We start from the raw sequence: 19,715 nt of genomic DNA, 5'->3' as shown, positions 1-19,715 counted from the left end.
GATTTAATGCTTTATTCTTTTAACAAAACTGCAACAACCATGATTTCTTGTGTTCCCCTTTAATTACAGTGGATTGACGGTTGATTTGTCCCTTAAAATTATCACTCTACCTCACCAAGACTGAAGACATGGGTTTTATCAGCAAAATGATTAGTAAAGATATATGATTTGCATGCTTGTGTTCTGGCATTGCAAGGTGCTATTTTCTCAACTATTGACCCCTGATAACTTGAATTGGCTCATATACTTTAGTTGAAAAGATGCATAATGAACTTTTAACTGAGAATAATAAATAGTAATAAAATTTAGCACTTACACATCTGAATGAAATGCCACATATTGTCTGCATGTAACTTGGAAGTTTCATTAGCATTTTTTTTTAGAGATTCTGAGATAACTATGTTATTGTGTTATTTGAAACAGAAAATAACAGAAGTTTGAAGGACACTTGAAATGGTACTTTTGGTGAAGAGACAAATCAGTATTATCAAACAAGTGAACTCAGAGCCACAGCTGATCATGACCACTCCAGAATGAAACTTCATAAAATCATTACCACAGTGGCCTGTTGATATAACAAAACTGATCCACTTCATGATGCTTCTGGCACTTTAAGTAATATTCTGGTTAAACTCGATTGACAGCATTTATGGCATAATGTTGATTGTCACAAATAATTATTTTGACTCGTCCCTCCTTTTCAAAGCAGAAATCAAAGTTACAGTGAGGTATTTACAATGGAAGTGAATGGGGCCAATTTTTAGAGGGTTTAAAGGCAGAAATATGAAGCTGATCATTTTATAAAATCACTTACATTAATTCATCTGTTAAAACTCATGTAATACTTGAGCTGTAAATATTACAGTAATTTTAGGGTTTGTTGACGTTACATCGTCATGGCAACGAAGTTGTAAAATTGGCTATAACTTTAAACAGAAAAGATTAGTATGTGATTTTATCACACTAAAATCATGTTAACACTCATACTGTTTACATCTTCTGACTGTACTTTTGAAACAGTGAGTATTTTAACATTTATGGATTGGCCCCATTCACTTCCATTGAAAGTGTTTCACTGTAACCCAGATTTTTTTTTTTTTTAAGAAAAAGAGGGACTATTAAAAAATGTTTGTGGTAATCAACTTTATGCCACAAATGCAGTTGATTGAGCTTAACTTGTTTTGAACACAGTATATTCCTTTAATACAATAGGATAATTCTGTCAAGTATAACAGAAAGCGCCCAGGATCATAATATTTGGCACAAACAGGTTACATTTCTTTAGTACGCATTTAACACTTTGCACTTAAATATTTCAGAGCCATCATTAACCATGTAAAATTCCTCAACAATCACATACTCCTATTTAATTTTACTTTAATTGTCATTTATATGCAAACCTCTCCAAACAAATAAAACAGGTGGTACCTGAGGCTTCTTTGATGCAATACACAGGACCTGCTGTGGCTACATTAAAGACATAAAGGAATACTCCTGTACTGGACTGAATTCTGGATAGCATGACAAAAAAGGCCACTGGGAAAAAAATATTTCCATCAGCAACTGTGAAGTACTGTATATTTGTATTGATAGATTATAGAGTGAATGAGAGACTGACACTAGAACTGTCAGAGCAATACCATGCACAGCGCAGATGCCATGTATAAAACAAGGAAAATGCATATTTATCAACTAATCTGTGATATACATTACACAAATGTATAATTTGGCCTAGCAAAGCTGCAAGGTATACTGTGATATTTCCGCCATACTGCATACCACACCTGATTGTGGACACTGAAGTAAACAGCATTAGAGAAGTCTTGTCCATTTTTACCAGAAGTCTGGCTTTCACAAATCCACAATTATGAACGGATTAACAGTAAGGATTTGATAACATGAATTACCCACTTGTTTTAACAGTAAATATTGTTCACCTGAATGACTGCTAGAAGAAAAATAAATAAATACTGGCAGTGGACTAGGACTGTCTTTACGAAGGAAAGGATATCAGCTTTTAAATTCATCCCTTGTTTTTCTCTATTAGCATCACTAATAACAACTAATATGCATTTGTGAGAGTGTGAGCAGGTTTGTTGTTTCACTTGAGAGAACTGAAAACGTTCACAGGAAGTGCCTGTATGTGTGGTGTGAGATAGAGGGAGAGAACAAACCACAAAACCAGATTTGGCATCTAATTTTGGTGGGAAAACTGTTTAATAGATGTGATGAAAAAGGGAATGTTTTGTTTATGGTGATTTCACCCTATACTTCCCCTTTGGAACCACTTTCCTGACTAAATCTAGTAGGCAAATTTGTTCATCTGTGTGTGGCAGTGGTGGTGGGGAGGTATATGAGCTGAACAGAGGCTGATGTACAGTGGTCTGAAGCTAGGATACATAAGGTGGGTGGGCCTACATGCATGTAAAAAAAATTCCTTGTGCTATTTCCTTTTAAAATAATGGCCAGATTCTGCACATCTGATAAAAACAGGAATCTTGATGATGGTTAACATCTCCCTTAATAACATGTATCTTAATTTCATCAATCCTGAAGCCTCTGTGCATCCTCGCATTTGTAGGCCCCACCCTGTAAAGCAATGACTCGTTCCCTTTCTTGCACAGGCTTCCCATCATTAGCTCCTCCAGCAGCCACAACCCCAGGCTCCCCCGTCCTCCTCTTCCTTCCTTAGAGTAACGATATCTCCCGATCCACTAGGTGGCTGACTTAACACCAGCGGTTTCTGAGATTTCAGCTTGTGCGCCACAGTCATAAAAATGGCCTCAACGTGGTCACTATTATTCCGACTGCCTTCATCGTTTCCAAAGGGGTTCTTGGCTGAGGTCTCAAACAGAGGCATTGAGTGGGCATCAGCAAACTGCTGTGCTACGTCAGTGCTTACTTGAGCGGCATGGCGCAGGTCACATTTATTGCCAACCAGGATTCTGGGCACCTCTTGACCCAGAGCGTGCTGACGGCACTCCTCGATCCACGCCGGAAGGCTTCGGAAACTAGCAGCATTTGTGACATCGTAGACAAACACCACAGCGTGGACATTACGGTAGTAGTGCTGAACCATGCTTTTACGGAAGCGCTCCTGACCTGCAGTGTCCCACAACTGAACCTGGTTTACGGAAATAGGAGAAAGGGGAGAGTGAAACTTAAAAGACCCAATAATTCAAAGCTTATTAAAATTAATATTCCAGGTTCAATACAAGTTAAGCTCAATCGACAGCATTTGTGGCATAATGTGGATTACCACAAAAAATAATTTAGACTCAACCCTCATTTTCTTTAAAATTGCAGAAATCTGGGTTACAGTGATTACGTTTAAATGGACACCAGAATGCAGCATTTCATTTACATGCACTGTATAATCGTCATTCTCTTTACCCCCATATAAATACTCTGGTCAGTAAGCAGCTGTCTCCACAGCAATGTTATTTCCCTGTGAAGCTTGTGTAAATAGCAAACATGGCATCAGAGGAATTCACTTTTTGCTTCGCTTTATTTCCGGATATTCCAGAGTTGTTGCTGTGTTTGTTTCCATAACTTTCTATCGCAACCTGCAGTGAAATTGCACTTCAATAGTGCGATTTTCCTCTTACGCAAAACTCGGGGATTCCTCCAACGTACCAGCACATACAGCTGAAGTCAGAAGTTTACATACACCTTAGCCAAATACATTTAAACTCAGTTTTTCACAATTCCTGACATTTAATCATAGAAAACATTCCCTGTCTTAGGTCAGTTTGGATCACTACTTTATTTTAAGAATGTGAAATGTCAGAATAATAGTAGAGAGAATGATTTATTTCAGCTTTTATTTCTTTCATCACATTCCCAGTGGGTCAGAAGTTTACATACACTTTGTTAGTATTTGGTAGCATTGCTTTTAAATTGTTTAACTTGGGTCAAACATTTTGGGTAGCCTTCCACAAGCTTCTCACAGTAAGTTGCTGGAATTTTGGCCCATTCCTGCAGACAGAACTGGTGTAAATGAGTCAGGTTTGTAGGCCTCCTTGCTCGCACGTGCTTTTTCAGACATCGGATTAAGGTCAGGGTTTTGTGATGGCCACTCCAATACCTTGACATAATTTCCTTCCTCATGATGCCATCTATTTTGTGAAGTGCACCAGTCCCTCCTGCATCAAAGCACCCCCACAACATGATGCTGCCACCCCCATGCTTCACAGCTGGGATGGTGTTCTTCAGCTTGCAAGCCTCACCCTTTTTCCTCAAAACCTAATGATGGTCATTATGGCCAAACAGTTAAATTTTTGTTTCATCAGACCAAAGGACATTTCTCCAAAAAGTAAGATCTTTGTCTCCATGTGCACTTGCAAACTGTAGTCTGGCCTTTTTATGGCAGTTCTGGAGCAGTGGCTTCTTCCTTGCTGAGCAGCCTTTCAGGTTATGTTGATATAGGACTCGTTTTACTGTGGATATAGATACTTGTCTACCTGTTTCCTCCAGCATCTTCACAAGGTCCTTTGCTGTTGTTCTGGGATTGATTTGCACTTTTCGCACCAAACTACGTTCATCTCTTGGAGACAAAATGCGTCTCCTTCTTAAACAGTAGGTTGGCTGCATGGTCCCATCGTGTTATACTTGCGTACTATTGTTTGTACAGATGAACGTGCTACCTTCAGGCATTTGGAAATTGCTCCCAAGGATGAACCAGACTCGTGGAGTTCCACAATTTTTTTTCTGAGGTCTTGGCTGATTTCTTTTGATTTTCCCATGATGTCAAGCAAAGAGGCACTGATTTTGAAGGTAGGCCTTAAAATACATCCACAGGTACACCTCCAATTCAGTACACCTCATATCAGAAGCTAATAGGCTAATTGTCTAAAGGCTTGACATCATTTTCTGGAATTTTCCAATCTGCTTAAAGGCACAGTTAACTTAGTGTATGTAAACTTCTGACCCACTGAAATTGTGATATAGTCAATTAAAAGTGAAACAATCTGTCTGTAAACAATTATTGGAAAATTACTCATGTCATGCACAAAGTAGATGTCCTAAACGACTTGCCAAAACTATAGTTTTATTTTAAATATGTGGAGTGGTTAAAAAATGTGTTTTACTGCTAAATGTTTTGGAATAAACCGTTTTTTTAAGTGCATGTAAACTGGTCAGTGAGGCACTTAAAATGGAAGTGAATGGGGCCAATCCATAAATGTTAAAATACTCCCTATTTCAAAAGTATAGCCACAAGATGTAAACAATGTAAGTGTTAACATTTTAGTGTGATAAAATTGCTTACCAACCTTTTCTGTCAAGTTTTATACTTCGTTGCCATGACGATGTAACGCTGTAAATCACGAAGATATAAACAACTTTCAGCTCAAATAATACACAAGTTTTAACAAAAGATTTAATGTAAGTGCTTTTATAAAATTATAAGCTTCACATTTCTGCTTTTAAACTCTCCAGAAATTGGCCCCATTCACTTCCTTTGTAAGTGCCTCGCAGTGATCTCGATTTTTGCTGTTTTTAAAGAAAAAAGTAAAAAGACGAAATTAATTGTTGTGGTAATCAACATTATACCACACATGCTGCACTGAACCAGGAATATTATTTTAGTTGCTGTCACCGATGGTATTTTTCCTTTAAACATAGCAAGACAATGCGGGGTGTGTTAATGCATGAAAGAAAAAAACATATTATGTGCATGATGCAGCGAGTGTGTTTTGGTGATTTATTTTCAGTTTGTGCAGCAGTGATGCGGATAAATTAGCTGCTATGACAGTGGATAGCTAGAAACATCATATGGGAAGGAAAACAATCTGTACCACCTATGTAGAGAGCTGACAGGAGCATTGCCAATCATGCACTGCAATCCAGTGCATTGGTTATGTCTTCATATAGCCATATTAATGCACGTTAACTATACAAGCGCCTTATGGAAATATAGGAATCTCACCTTGATTTTCTCGCCGTCTATTTCGACAATCTTCTCCCGAAAATCCACCCCTATAGTGGCCTCAGTCTTGTCTGGAAACTTGCCCGCACAGAATCTATAAGTGAGGCACGTCTTGCCAACTCCGGAGTCTCCGATTACGATTATTTTAAAGATTCGAGTCCGTGGGGGAGGCAGCGAGGAACTAGTAAAAGATGAGCTGAATTCAAAAGAGGACTCGATATCTGCCATACTGTCTGCCTAATGCCTATAGACACACAAGTGCCCAGTACGTGTCACCTTACAGGCTGGCACAGTGCAAACTTAGACAGTGATTCAAAAGCACACTTAACTTCTACTACTCCTAAAACTTTTTTTGCAGATCTCAAAAATTCGGAAAGCGGAGAGCGTATGAGCCGAGTTGACTGCTAGAATCCACATATTGCTGATGCATTCCTGGCGGAGTCCTCTTTCACTGTTTGGGTCTGTAGCCACGTACGACGTTGACATGACTGAAATCTCGCGAGAAGTACTATTACACCGGGAGCATTGTTATTGGTATTTCCACATAATACACAAACACAACAACGTGGAGCACAAATTACACAATCACAAAAATAAATAAATAAATAAAACTGAAAGTATTATATTTTATTATATTATATTATATGGTTATGTTATGTCATATTATATGATGTAATATTTAAGCAATATCACTCTGGCAAAAGTGCTGTTGTTCCGTATTACAGCTGTGATACGACACATCTTTTAAGCCAACTAATCATTTTTGTTCACTTCTATTCAGGGCATTTCTAGTTATATGTGGTATAAGCAGATGCTTAGGGCCCCTGAGCCACTCAGGGGGCCCATAAAGCAAGGTCGTTTTTTTTTTTTAATACAGGTTTTGTTATTTATAGTCATTTATTTTCAATTTGTAATTTATTGGTAGTTTATTTTAAATTGTTTTTATTTTAATATAAATTGTTAAATTTGTTATTTTGTTATATAAATTTGTTATTGTTCATTTTTTGCATTTTATGTAATAAATATATTCCATTTTTAAGTTACTAAATTCAAATTTGTAGAAGAGTGGAAGTCTTTATTGTGATGTCATTCTTGGGAGGGCCTGGATCCCTGGGGTGGCCTCCATGTAGAATATTCGCTTAGGGCCCACATTTGCTCATCATTGGTGAAAAATGATTTCTGATGAAGATACAACATTTAAATCAATAAGTCTACTGTGGTCAGTTTAAGAAAGTGCTGCCTCCAACTTTTACACACACACAAATTGTTTTAGAGGCCACTTTAGTCACGTGTGGCTTTAAGTCAAACAGTGCAATGACACTTACCAAAGTCCAACTCTAAATTTACTGGACGACTGCTGAAAATGGTGGTAAGTTCTTACATTTCGTGACTGTTTTAAAACAGTTAAAGATTACTCTTTTTAAAATAATAATATAAAATTCATGCACAGCATTTCATGTACAGAAAATGTCACTAATTTTGCTATATTTGAGCAAGTTTGTGCCTGTCAGTGATTGCTACTTATACTCATTTTATGAGTAGCCACTGTGTAAATGTATTATGCTGTTTGATATCAGTGTAACAGTTTAATGTGCTGGTAAACAGGTACACAAAGGTATCGAGCTGGAAACACCTCCTTCAGGACTGGAGAGAGAGTTTCACACTCTATTCAGCTCTGAAGCCCTGCAATTTCTATCTGAACTCATCTCTACCTTCCAACCAGAGGTTGACAAGGTATCTGTTCCCCACTTATACACAATTTCCTGTAAGATTTCCACTCACTGTCACTTTTAATGGATCAAAATATGTTACAAGGATGTTTGAGTCAAAAACTTTGATATACAGTAAATAGACCAAATATAGAAATATAATATATAATTAATACAGTATAGGAGGATATCATAGAGCATCACAAATACATCACGATGGCAAGTATACTTGTAATTTTTTTTGGGTGTGTGTTGAAATATCTTCACTCTTTTGCTTGCAAGGTCCTAAAGCTGCGAGTTCTTAGAAAAGTTCAATTGGATCTGACTGGAGAGCTGCCAGGATTTCTGCAGGACACAGCTCACCTCCGAAATGATCCCAACTGGAGAGTCAGCCCTGTTCCACCCAGATTACGCTGCAGACATGTGGACATTGGTGACCTTTCACCCTGTGACACACAGCGCTTTATACAGGGACTCAAATCCACTGCCCAAGGGTTACAGGTAGGACTTGGTTGTGCCTGTAATGCAAAATCTATTATATTATATATATATAAAATGTATTATATATATATATATATATATATATATATATATATATATATATATATATATATATATATATATATATATATAGAATGCAGAATATACTCAGAAACATATGTATTGAAATATATGTGCATAAACACTGATTGATAATAGTTTGCTTCAATGAACTTCATAGAGTAGTGGACATCACCTTATTTAAAAGGCCAAATATATGGGTTCCTGGTTGCAGTTATATTATTGTTCTTCTGCTCTATATCCGTAGGTTGATTTCGATGATGGCAACTGTCCTACATATCGCAATCAAATTAAGGGCATATATAATGTTTATCTGGCTGTTCACAACCAGTATCAGGGTGAGTCTACCTTATCTTTTAGGTGTTTTATCAAAACTGTAATGAATCATACTTTAAAACAAATAGCCCATCAGATATGCCTGCAAGAAAGTATGTGTCAATCATTAACAATCTGTCATGTTCCTCTAAAATAGATGTACTGCCCATTTCTCAGGCACCAGTGCTGATGCTACGCCCACGAGCATGGAACATGGTGGAACACAACATGATGGTGTGGAGATGCAATAGAAATGCATCTTACAATATTCTAATGTTGTATTGTAAGAAACTGCATTTTCTTTATTTAAAATGAGAAATTCGAAAGCACCTCTATCTCTATGTGTGTACTGTAGGTGAATGGTCGAGAGGTTCCAGGTTCATTGTTTGACTTTGGTCTGCTGATGTTTCATAATGCAAAGCTACTTCTTCAAAACCAGAGTGGTCCTTTTTTCTACTTGTCCAAGGTGAGTAGTGGATTATTTAATTTAATTTAGTAAAACAGTATTTTTTTTTTCAATATAACTAATTGAATTAACACTTAAAAACAATAGTTACATTGTTTTCAATGATCAAGTGGTATCTTAAGTCAAGTCATTATTATTTGTATGGTGTTTTTCACAACACACACTGTTTCAAATCAGCTTTACAGAAAATGAAACTTTAATATCTATAAAGTCTTGGAGTCATCATTGTGTTATTGTAAATTGTGTATAAAAATAAATAATTAAATAATAATTGTATTTAGAACCCCAGTGAGCAAGCCAAAGGCGACTGTGGCAAGGAACACAAAACTTCATAAGATGTTGGTTAATGGAGATAAATAACCGTGGGAGAAACCAGACTGCCAGTATTAGTTATTTGTGTGCAGTGCAAGTCATGGTTTAAAATTAGTATACTTAGTAAACTAAGTGTTAAGGGTCAGTGTTTAAACAAAGATTTTGTATGAACTGTAAGATTAATGACTAATGTCTTTGAAGTTCATCCTGGATTTACTGCAGAAGTTCATATGCAATGTCCTTTGTTAGTTGGCTGATGAAGGCTTTTGCTGGTAGTTAATTGATAGTCTATGTCAGTGTTTCCCAACCTTTTTCTGCCACGGCACACTTTTACAATTAAACAAATCCCATGGCACACCTCTATCCCACTGTCCCACATAACCATCGTTGATAGTTTTCCTTTTCAAGAACTTCCATGTTTTCTGTCCATTTAGTTGCGTTTACTCGTAATGTTTGAAATTCGGCTATGCAAAAAAACACAAGTCACGTAGGTACGGTGTATAATGAGATCACAGGTGGCAAGAGTGCTAATTGGGTAATGAATAAAACAACAAATTTGCATCTTTTCTTATTTTTTAGATTTGTTCTTGCAAATTAATTCTTGCAATGCCACAGCAAATAATTTTGTATTTATCTATTTATTAACATGGCTCCAGACTAACATTTAAGAATGGTAGCACCAGTATTAAATTCTACAAATGGTCACGCCAGCACTTGAGTTGGTCGCACCAGTCCAACTGAAAGAAAATTAGTTTTCTTTCACGGTTTCTTTCTTTTTATCAGGATCTTGATGATTAAAATAGTCATCTGAAGACAAACAAAGCCTTTTTCTACAATCAGAGGGCATAAGAAAAGATTTTACACAAAAGGAAAGTTCCATTGTATCCATAGTTTTAACTGTTGCATTTGCAATAAGATCATAGTGACCAAAAGTAAAAGTAAAACCATGATTAGCAGTTACCATAAAACAAATTATGGCATTTTTTGTAAGAAAAACACATCCAGAAATTAAATTGTATTCTCTCACTACTATATTGATACAAGTTCATGGTAAATATATATTTTTTAATATCTGTGATGTGTGGATTGAAACCTTACAATGTCTGTCTGTTCATTGTGCAGATTTCTCCTTTATTCCTTTTTAATGCTGTTTAGAATGTTGGGGCCGTTTAATACCATTTTAAACTGGTTTAATCATCGACACATTATGGGCTTTCATAGAGGTTTTAAACAAATAATCAATGCCGAATTCGTGACCCAGCCGTGCTTCTCGCAGCTCTGTTTATGATGATCTGCGCGGCTAAGCGCTCGAGACCGGTCCACGTGTAAATGCATGTCTCTGCGCTGATCTGTCCATTGAGCAGCGCTGACTTATCCGGGTAAATGTGTTTCCTTTCGCGTTTGGAACGTTTGCCGTTTGATATTTCTCACACGGAGCAAAAACAACAGAGCACAATCAGAGTCAGCCAACTTTGTAGTAGCACCAATGCGACCTCTTGCAAAGTTTAATCACACTGTTAGGAAAAATGGTTGAAAAAATAGTCTCAGTCCGGAACCCTGATTTATTTTGTGGAATCTGCTAATTTTCCACGGCCCACCTGACAATCTTTCACAGTGGTTGGGAAACACTGGTCTATGTATTCCATTTCAAGAGTGTAGTCCTTCAGTAGACAAAGGTGATGCAGGCAGAGATCAATGAGGTGCATCGCAGTTCAACTGGCAGGTCATTTCGCTGAGGTTCGGTGGGGGCCATTCTAAGTCCAAGGTCTTACAGTTGGTATCAGTTCATCCTCTAAAGTCCATCGTAAAAGACTGAAGTGAGCACTAATGTAGTTTGTCATCATCACTTAGCGACACGTAGAAGTGGAGTCCAGCACCAAGCAGGAACGGAGTAGGATCTGGCCGGCTCTGGTAACCTTGAGATATGAATCCCGAGGTTGAGACAGGGAAACAAATTGAATAATATTGGAGTAGATGCCATTCAATTTTTTGCAGAGATATAGATCATGATAGATGTTTCTGGTTCCGGCAGACCTAACTAAAGCAGCCTAATTGTGAGCTGATGGATAAATTAGGTGTATGCCTGGCTAAATTGATGAGTCTTTAGTCTAGACTTAAACTGAGTGAGTGTGTCTGCATCCCGAACAGTGTTAGGGAAACTATTCCATAGTTTTGGAGCCAAATAGGAAAAGGATCTACCTCCTTTTGTGGATTTTGATATTCTAGGAACTACTAACAGGCCAGAATTTTGTGATCGTAATGAACGTGATGGAATATAGCGTGTCAGACTTACGTACTGTGGAGTTAGACCATTCAAAGCTTTGTATGTAGTTAACAGAATTTTTAAATTAATCAGAAATTTATCAGGTAGCCAATGTAACGATGATAAAATGGGGCCAATATGATCATATTTCTTGGTTCTAGTCAGCACTCTGGCAGCTGCATTTTGAACCAATTGAAGTTTATTTATTGAATTTGCTGGACATCCTCCCAGTAATGCATTACAATGATCTAGTCTTGAGGTCATGAATGCATGAATTAGTTTTTCAGCATCAGCAACAGAGAGCATGTGTTGTAACTTAGCAATATTTCTGAGGTGGAAGAATGCTGTTCTACAAACATTGGTAATTTGATTTTCAAAGGACAGATTGGTATCAAATATAACGCCTAAGTTCTTTGCCGTAGAAGATGACGTAACAGTACATCCATCAAGAGTCAAATTATATTTTAGCTGCTTATTTTTTAGAGGTTTTTGGTCCAATAATTAGTACCTCTGTTTTGTCTCTGTTTGTATCTCAAGTGAGGGAGTAAACGTATCTCCTATGTATGGCAAGCCAATTTTGCTTTTAATGCATCCAGCATTACTTGTTGTAATTGTATTTGTACTAATAATATTTCAATTAGAGGGCTCTACATTATATTTTCTACTAGTAAGAATTCCAATTACAGAGCTCTGTAATAACATTGTTACTAGTAAGAATGCAATTGCAGAGCTCTACAACTGAATTACAGAGCTCTGCAATTGGAATTCTTACTAGTAAAAATTAAATTATGACGAGTAACGCTGGGAACATTAAATTATAATTTGGCTTTCCATACCTATGGAAGTAAAATATTAAATATTAAATAAAAGTAAATATTCAATTGTAGAGCTCTGTAACTGTAATTCTTACTAAAAATATATTGTATTAGAGAGCTTTATAACTGGAATTCTTACTAGTAATAATTCAATTATAGAACTCTTTAATTAAAAATGAATGAGAGTCAAAGGAAACATATGACAAGTAAATATTCAATTGTTTGTTTGTTTGTTTGTTTGTTTCTTAATGCCATGCCAGCTTCAGTGGCTATTTCCATGGTGAAAACCAGGTTAAAATAATAAAAGTAAAACTAAAGATGTTTAAGATTAATTTTTTCTAAAAACTCTAAAACTAAATTTGGACTAATTTTTGTTAAAAATTCTAGGGTGTCAATGGAATAAAATAATTTTCTCACAGGAGTAGAAATATTACAATCCAATAAAATATGTTTGATAGACAGTGGGCTCTGACATGATGCACATATGGGGGGATTTTCCCCTGATAATAAAAATTTGTGTGTGAGTCTTGAGTGGCCTATCTGACATTGTGTATAAGCGACTTGGTCCCACCGGTTATTAAAAGAGAAGAAACTTATGGTCCCAACAGCAGGATTTATTTCATGTAATTTGTTTGTTAAGCACTGATCCCATTCTGATTGCCACTTGTTTTTGACATATGAATTTATGATTGGTTTCAGATCTGTGGAAGGTATTGAGCACTTTTTGAGTCCTGTAGATAAAGCTTCTTTGGCAATATTATCTGCTTGCTCATTTCCAGAGATTCCACAGTGGCCAGATACCCATCAGAAGATGATGTTAAAATTTTGAGCTTCAAGGGATGCCAATTTGATTAAAATCTTCACAATAGTTGGGTAAATATTCAATTGTAGTGCTCTGTATTTGGAATTTTTTACTAGTAAAATGCAATTGTAGAGCTCTCTAATTGTAATTCTTACTAGTAAAAAAATTTAGTAAGAGAGCTCTGCAATTGGTATCCTTACTAGTAAAAATTCAACTGTAGAGCTCTTTAATTAAAAATGAATGAGAGTCAAAGGAATCATATGAAAAGTAAATATTAAATTTAAGTTGCATTTTTTACTAGTAAAATGCAATTGTAGAGCTCTCTAATTGGAACTCATACTAGTAAAAACAATTAGTTCCAATTAGAGAGCTGTGCAATTGAGTTTTACTAGTAAAAATCCAATTACAGAGCTCTATAATTGAATATTTACTTGTCATATGTTTCCTTGGACTCCCATTCATTTTTAGTTATAGAGCTCTACAGTTGAATTTTCACTAGCAAGGATTCCAAATAGAGAGCTCTATAATTGAAATTTTACTAGTAAAAATGCAATTACAAAGAGTAATGCTGGGAGCATTTAAAGCTAAATCGGCTTGCCATATTATCCCAGGAAATCAGTTTATTCATTTGGGTGCCTTATTTTATTTTATTTCATTTCATTTTTTTTTTCTGCCCTGCAGGTTGAGAGCTACATGGAGGCCAGACTGTGGAGTCAGATTTTTTTCTGGACTGAAAAAAAGGTACAGGAGTTGACAAGAGTGCATATGTTCCATTGTAGTTTTTAACTATAATTTCATATTTGTAATACAAATAGACATTACATTATATTGGTTGTATTCTAATCATGCAGCTTGGCCTGCCAGAAGGCTCTATAAAGGCAACTGTGTTGATCGAGTGTGTCCTAGCATCATTTGAGATGGAGGAGATTTTGTATGAACTCAAGGAGCACTCTGCTGGTTTAAACTGTGGCATTTGGGATTACTCGGCGTCCTTTGTCAACAAATTTGGTGGGTTGATAAGTTTTCTGTGAGTCTGATGATTTAAACTCAAACACATCCACAGTTAGCGATTATGTCATTGTTTTCCAGGTCATCGGACCGATTTCCTCCTCCCTGACCGCAGTAAGTATGTGGATATGGAGAAGCGTTTCCTGCACAGCTACATGGATCTGCTTGTGCAGACTTGTCACCGCAGGGGTGCTCTAGCAACAGGTGGCATGGCAGCATTGTTGTTGCCTAGAGACAAAGACAGTGTCCTCTACAAGACAGTACTCCGTACTGTCACCAGGCAAGATGCATTAATTAAATCAAAGTCCAGTCCTGAATACTTGCAGATCCTAATATTGCATCAAATATAAACAATTTCTTCTTTTGCCTAATCAAATTAGCCTGGACATCATATCTTTTCATTATTATTGCTCATACATAGGTTTACAGATTTGAACAAACCCCAGACCCCTAGTATTAAACTTGCCCGCACCATTTGTGTGCTGTGGACACGAGCAATACCTCAAAGCATCCAAGCTTGTTGAAGAGAGGTGTGCTTTAATTTTGTAACTGATCAGACTTACAATTTTGCCTGACATATGATAAAATACAAAACAAGCAAAAATCCCATAAACTTACATTAAAGGAGGGACCTGATCAGTAGTGGCTCATTACCAAAGATATAGGTGGGGCAGATCTTGCTCTTTTTCTTTCTTTCTTTTTACATTATTCAACTCCTTCAACTCATTAATCAAACACAAACGCGCTGACACAATATGTGGTGTCCTTGCATTATTCCACCACAAGGCGGCACTCTTAGAACATTATGTTGATTCTTTCTGTATATTCTTAGCTTTATCTTAAAAGTGGACTTGTTGTAGATCAAAATCTAAATCAGATTTTATTTTATAATGTTAAGTGTTGTTGAAATACTCCAGGGAAGAGAAGGAGAGAAACAGAACTATCTACATGCCATTTTCACATTTCAACAGTACTAAAAATCTAAATGTTTTATAATAATAATAAAGTTTTAAATCACAGTAAATTTAAAACAGAAAGTTTCAAGAGCCAAGTTTTTTTGACATACAATTTGTCGTCATACAAAACATACAATGTCTTATCACCTACTCTTATCTTTTGATTGCCAAACTATTTTCTGTCTGGCTTGTCAAGAGCCAATTTGTCTTGAATTTGCAATAGAAATGACATGCTGTTACACACACGTTCATCGATAGTGCTTGCCATGTTCACAATCTGTCACACTGCTGGCGCGGACTAATACTAAAGTTACCTTTGGTTTGGCAGTGGCACTATGTTTATGGGCAGATTCATTTCTGCCTCAGTGGGTCTCAATGAGGGCTCATTGCAGTATCATATTTGACCACAGATTTCCATTGGAAAAGCTGAGTTTGGGAGGGCAGCAGATTCTCTGCCCCACATTCTTGTATATCTGAATCAAACATTGTGTAATGGAGCTTTCAGTACTACCGCAAGACTACTACATGACACGCCCACTCCAAATAACCAGCAAAATCCTGAAGTCTTGGAACAGTTGAATGCCACATTCAAACACTGTTTGTTGTGTTTATTTGGAGTCCCGCAGCAGTCATAAACACCTACACCTATCCATAACTCTAAACCTAACCATAACCATAAAGATTTAAAAAATAAAAAGTTTGTAAGATCATTAAATATACAGCAAATTGATAGTTCTTCTGAAGTCAATCATACCGCCGTATCACTAGGTGGCGACAGTGAGGAGAAATGTAATGAAAATGAAGAGAAGAAGAAGCTTGCGGTATGCTAAGCTAATAGGCTAACCAATTAGCTTGTAAACTAACTGGAGAAAACAGAACAGATAAATGTTTATCTTACCATTTTTATATTTTTTATTACTGAACAAGAAGAAATTGTACAAACACCTTAATTAATTAATTTCACATTAAACAAGTTCAGTTTACCATTTATATCTTCCGTTTAATAAAATATGTGAAATATAATTTAAAAGTATTTGTCATATTTAAAGAGTTAAGAGATAATGAAACATACAGCAATTGTATAGGATTTCAAAAGTTCTTGTAGCCAATAGAATCGCTTGATGATCCAAGGGGGGTCTTGCGGTATGCAGACAGATCATACACTTGGATTTATGACTTAAAAATAGCATAAAAACTTATACTAGGCCTGCTTTTAAATACATGTATCAGCATTCTGAACACATTTAAGGGCAAACAAATTACATTATTGGCAGTTTATAGTATGGATCTATGTTTTCAAATGGATGAATATTTAGGTGGGGCACTGTCCTACCTGCCTTTAAAGATGAGCCACGCCTGGACCTGATTCATATCTAAGGACCAGAATATCATAGATACTTGTAGGTGGGCTCTTTTTACCTGTAAGCAACCACCCAAAAACCCTAACAAAGCCCTACCAACCACCTAGAACACCCTAGCAACCACATAGCAATGCTCTAGAAAAACACTTAAAACACATTAGCAACTCCATGGCAACCATCCAGAACACCTTAACCTTATGGTGACTTTTGCACAGGCAAGCACCTCTCACAATTCCTTCAGAAAATGTAAAAATATAGTTATAAAGCTATTATTTGTATGATTGTGTTGCCTGTACTTGCTTGATAAGTTTTTCTTGGCTCAGTCATCCTAGTTGTTTTAATCAAAGTACTTGTGAAGTATCCAAATTTAACCTAGACAACAGCTAAATAAAGAAAAAACACATCAATACAGCACAACCAGCTTCTATACTGTATAATTTGTTCTTAATATACATAAACATTTTTGTGTTGTTTCAGACTTAAGTTACTGGAAATCCAAGCAGGAGTTGATGGGTTCATGGTCTACGACATGGATCTAATTGATCCCATGCAAAAAGTAAGTGTCACTTAACTGGGTCTCAACATCACACATGATGCCACAGTATATGTTCATTACTGTCTATTCATCACTAGTTTCAAACACTGGCTCAGACAAGCTTCTTCCTATAAAAGTACTATTTATACTCAGAAAAACAAAGCCTCTTTGTCTCACAGCTGTTTCAGCTTCACTCTCATGGTCAGAACCAACTCCTGCAGCTGCGTGATGACATCACTGTGACCCCTGAGGACTTGCTCACTATGCCTGCGGTCAGTTCTAATCTCTCAGGGCAAACCATGTCATACCGGCATGCCATACTCCTTTTAATACTTACCAATTCATTTATAATTATTATGCATGCAGATTAATTGATAGACTATGTAAATGTAATATTTGTACTTTAGAAAGCAAATTTAATTTGTCACACCACAGGACCGTTTAAAATTACAGTAACTAAAGCAAAAAAAGTTTCTTAAAAATGGTAAAAAAAAAAAAAAAAAAAAAAAAAAAAAGACTTCGGCTAGACACAGCACCTTAAATATGCACGTTCCTTTATACAATCATATGCATTTAAACCTAAAATCCTGATGTTAATTTAAAAACAAAGCTCATGGACATGTTATGCGTCTACTTCCCAAATAAATACTGTATGTTGTGTCAAGTTTTGTTTTGATGTAAGTACTATTGCTCTACAAATGCGCTTGTGTTACAGTGTACCAATTAAGTGCTTTATTTCTCTACAGGGTGGAGTAACATTGTATGGACTGAGGTATAACATTGCTGTAGGAATCCTCTTCATAGAAGCCTGGCTTTCAGGTGGAATGCTTTTCACCTATGACCTTAAATGTCACTTTCATGCCCTATCCTCAGGAATGGAGTTTTTATTGTTATTACTGTGTGTTACAGGCAGAGGGCATTTCTTCTATCTGGGGAAGGTGGAAGATTCAGCTACAGCAGAGATTTCCAGGTCTCAGGTCTGTTCATAAATCCTTTCAACTTATGTGCTACACCATAACACTATCCCTGACTCAAATATTTTATTTATTTATTTATTTATTTTTTAATCAGGTCTGGCAGTGGATCCGGCACCAGGTGAGACTGGAGGATAATGGTATGCTAGTGACAAGAGCTCTAGTCAGCAGCTTGGCAGAAGGTCTGATGGGGGATCTGAAGGCAGCTATAGTTTGCCAAACAAGCAGGTAGAGAATACTGTACAAATGCCTCATTTGCTGGATGTAGAAATTAATGTTGGAAAGTACACTCTTTAAACAGTGAATCTAAGGCCACGTCCACACACACACACACACACAAATTCCCTTGAAAACGCATTAATTTCACTTAGTTTACGCATGGAAAAACAATGCTAAATATAAATATGTATAGTTACGATAACATCCTATGTAGGCTTATCAACTTATTCAAAATTAAAAGGGAGAAATTTCTTCCCATCTCTTTTGTTGGCCATTTTGTCAAATCAAACTCTGCAATATTTGTTTATATTTATACATTTCAGTGTTTGATTTTAAAGGAATAGTTCACCTAAAAACGACAATTCTCTCATCTTTTACTCACACTCATGCCATCCCAGATGTGTATGACTTTCTTCTAAAAAACACAAAGACTTTTAGAAGAATGTCTCAGCTCTTTTGGTCCATACAATGCAAATTAATGGTGACTAGGCATTTGAAGCTCCAAAAAGCACATTAAGGCAGCATAAAAGTAATCCATACGACTCCAGTGGATTAATCAATGTCTTCTGAAGCGATCCAATCGGTTTTGGGTGAGAACAGATTAAACCACTGGAGTCGTATGGATTACTTTTATGCTGCCTTTGTGCTTTTTGGTGCTTCTAAGTTTTAGTCACCATTCACTTGCATTGTATGGACCTACAGAGCTGAGATATTCTTCTAAAAATCTTTGTTTGTGTTCAGCAGAAGAAAGTCATACACATCTGGGATGGCATGAGGGTGAGTAAAAGATGAGAATTTTCATTTTTGGGAGAACTATCCCTTTAAGGACATTTTTACTTTTGTATGATAAATAATTTTGAAACTTTTTTTGGGTTACCGCTTTGATGTCAAATGTAAAATCTGGGTCTCAGCAGTCTTGATGTAATTTAAGTTCTCAATACAGAAACATTTTCTCTTTCCACTCTCTCTAGAGATGAACAGAGGTTGATGACTGCTGTGTCCATGTTTCTAGAAATAGTGCAAAAGAATGATTTCCCTGAGTTCCTCACTACCTACCTTAACCTGGACCACACGTTCCTTAGCTCTCAGAGCCTACATGACAAGGGACAGATGGACGGGTCACCCAAAGCCAGGCTCTAACTCAACATACAACCTCATATTCAAGTCTAAAATGACTATTACTTATGTCACAAATAATACCACCATTAATGAAAATCTGAGATCCAGTTATCATGAAAGCATTTGCAAAATCACCATATGGAGACATTACCATTAGCTCTAAAATATGAAGGGTTATTACAAGGTATAAAGAGTACAGTAAAAATATGGCAACACAGGCAGGTGGAGTACAAATTCCAGCTCATTTAACGAACAAATACTACACTATTTGGATGAACTTTAGCAGCCCCTGAAAATTCTTTTTAGATTAAACTGTTACATTCTATATTGTTCAACAAACTGAATTAAAAACAAAGAGAAGTATATCACAG

At 36.4% G+C, this 19,715-nt stretch overlaps 2 protein-coding genes across 2 annotated transcripts; one reads left to right on the top strand and one right to left on the bottom strand.

Moving 5' to 3' along the window:
- Nucleotides 1-7: 7 nt before the first annotated feature.
- Nucleotides 8-6,395, bottom strand: rab33ba (RAB33B, member RAS oncogene family a). The gene is made up of 2 exons (XM_051649885.1): nt 5,930-6,395; nt 8-3,124 (listed from the first exon to the last, which is right to left on the bottom strand). The coding sequence occupies exons 1-2, from the start codon at nt 6,155-6,157 to the stop codon at nt 2,636-2,638; spliced, it is 717 nt and encodes a 238-aa protein (XP_051505845.1). The 5' UTR covers nt 6,158-6,395; the 3' UTR covers nt 8-2,635.
- Nucleotides 6,396-7,233: 838 nt separating this feature from the next.
- ugl (ureidoglycolate lyase) lies at nt 7,234-19,714 on the top strand. Its single transcript, XM_051649859.1, has 15 exons — nt 7,234-7,298; nt 7,535-7,663; nt 7,921-8,139; nt 8,447-8,537; nt 8,672-8,748; nt 8,870-8,980; nt 13,854-13,913; nt 14,024-14,180; nt 14,262-14,460; nt 16,975-17,053; nt 17,212-17,304; nt 17,779-17,851; nt 17,942-18,009; nt 18,104-18,234; nt 19,197-19,714. The coding sequence occupies exons 1-15, from the start codon at nt 7,293-7,295 to the stop codon at nt 19,363-19,365; spliced, it is 1,662 nt and encodes a 553-aa protein (XP_051505819.1). The 5' UTR covers nt 7,234-7,292; the 3' UTR covers nt 19,366-19,714.
- The last annotated feature ends 1 nt before the right edge of the window (nt 19,715 follows it).

Source organism: Myxocyprinus asiaticus, chromosome 22, assembly GCF_019703515.2.
Source record: "Myxocyprinus asiaticus isolate MX2 ecotype Aquarium Trade chromosome 22, UBuf_Myxa_2, whole genome shotgun sequence".
In the NCBI taxonomy this organism is placed as follows: domain Eukaryota; kingdom Metazoa; phylum Chordata; class Actinopteri; order Cypriniformes; family Catostomidae; genus Myxocyprinus; species Myxocyprinus asiaticus.
Note: the sequence above shows the minus strand (reverse complement) of the source record. Positions and strands in the feature narration are given on the sequence as shown.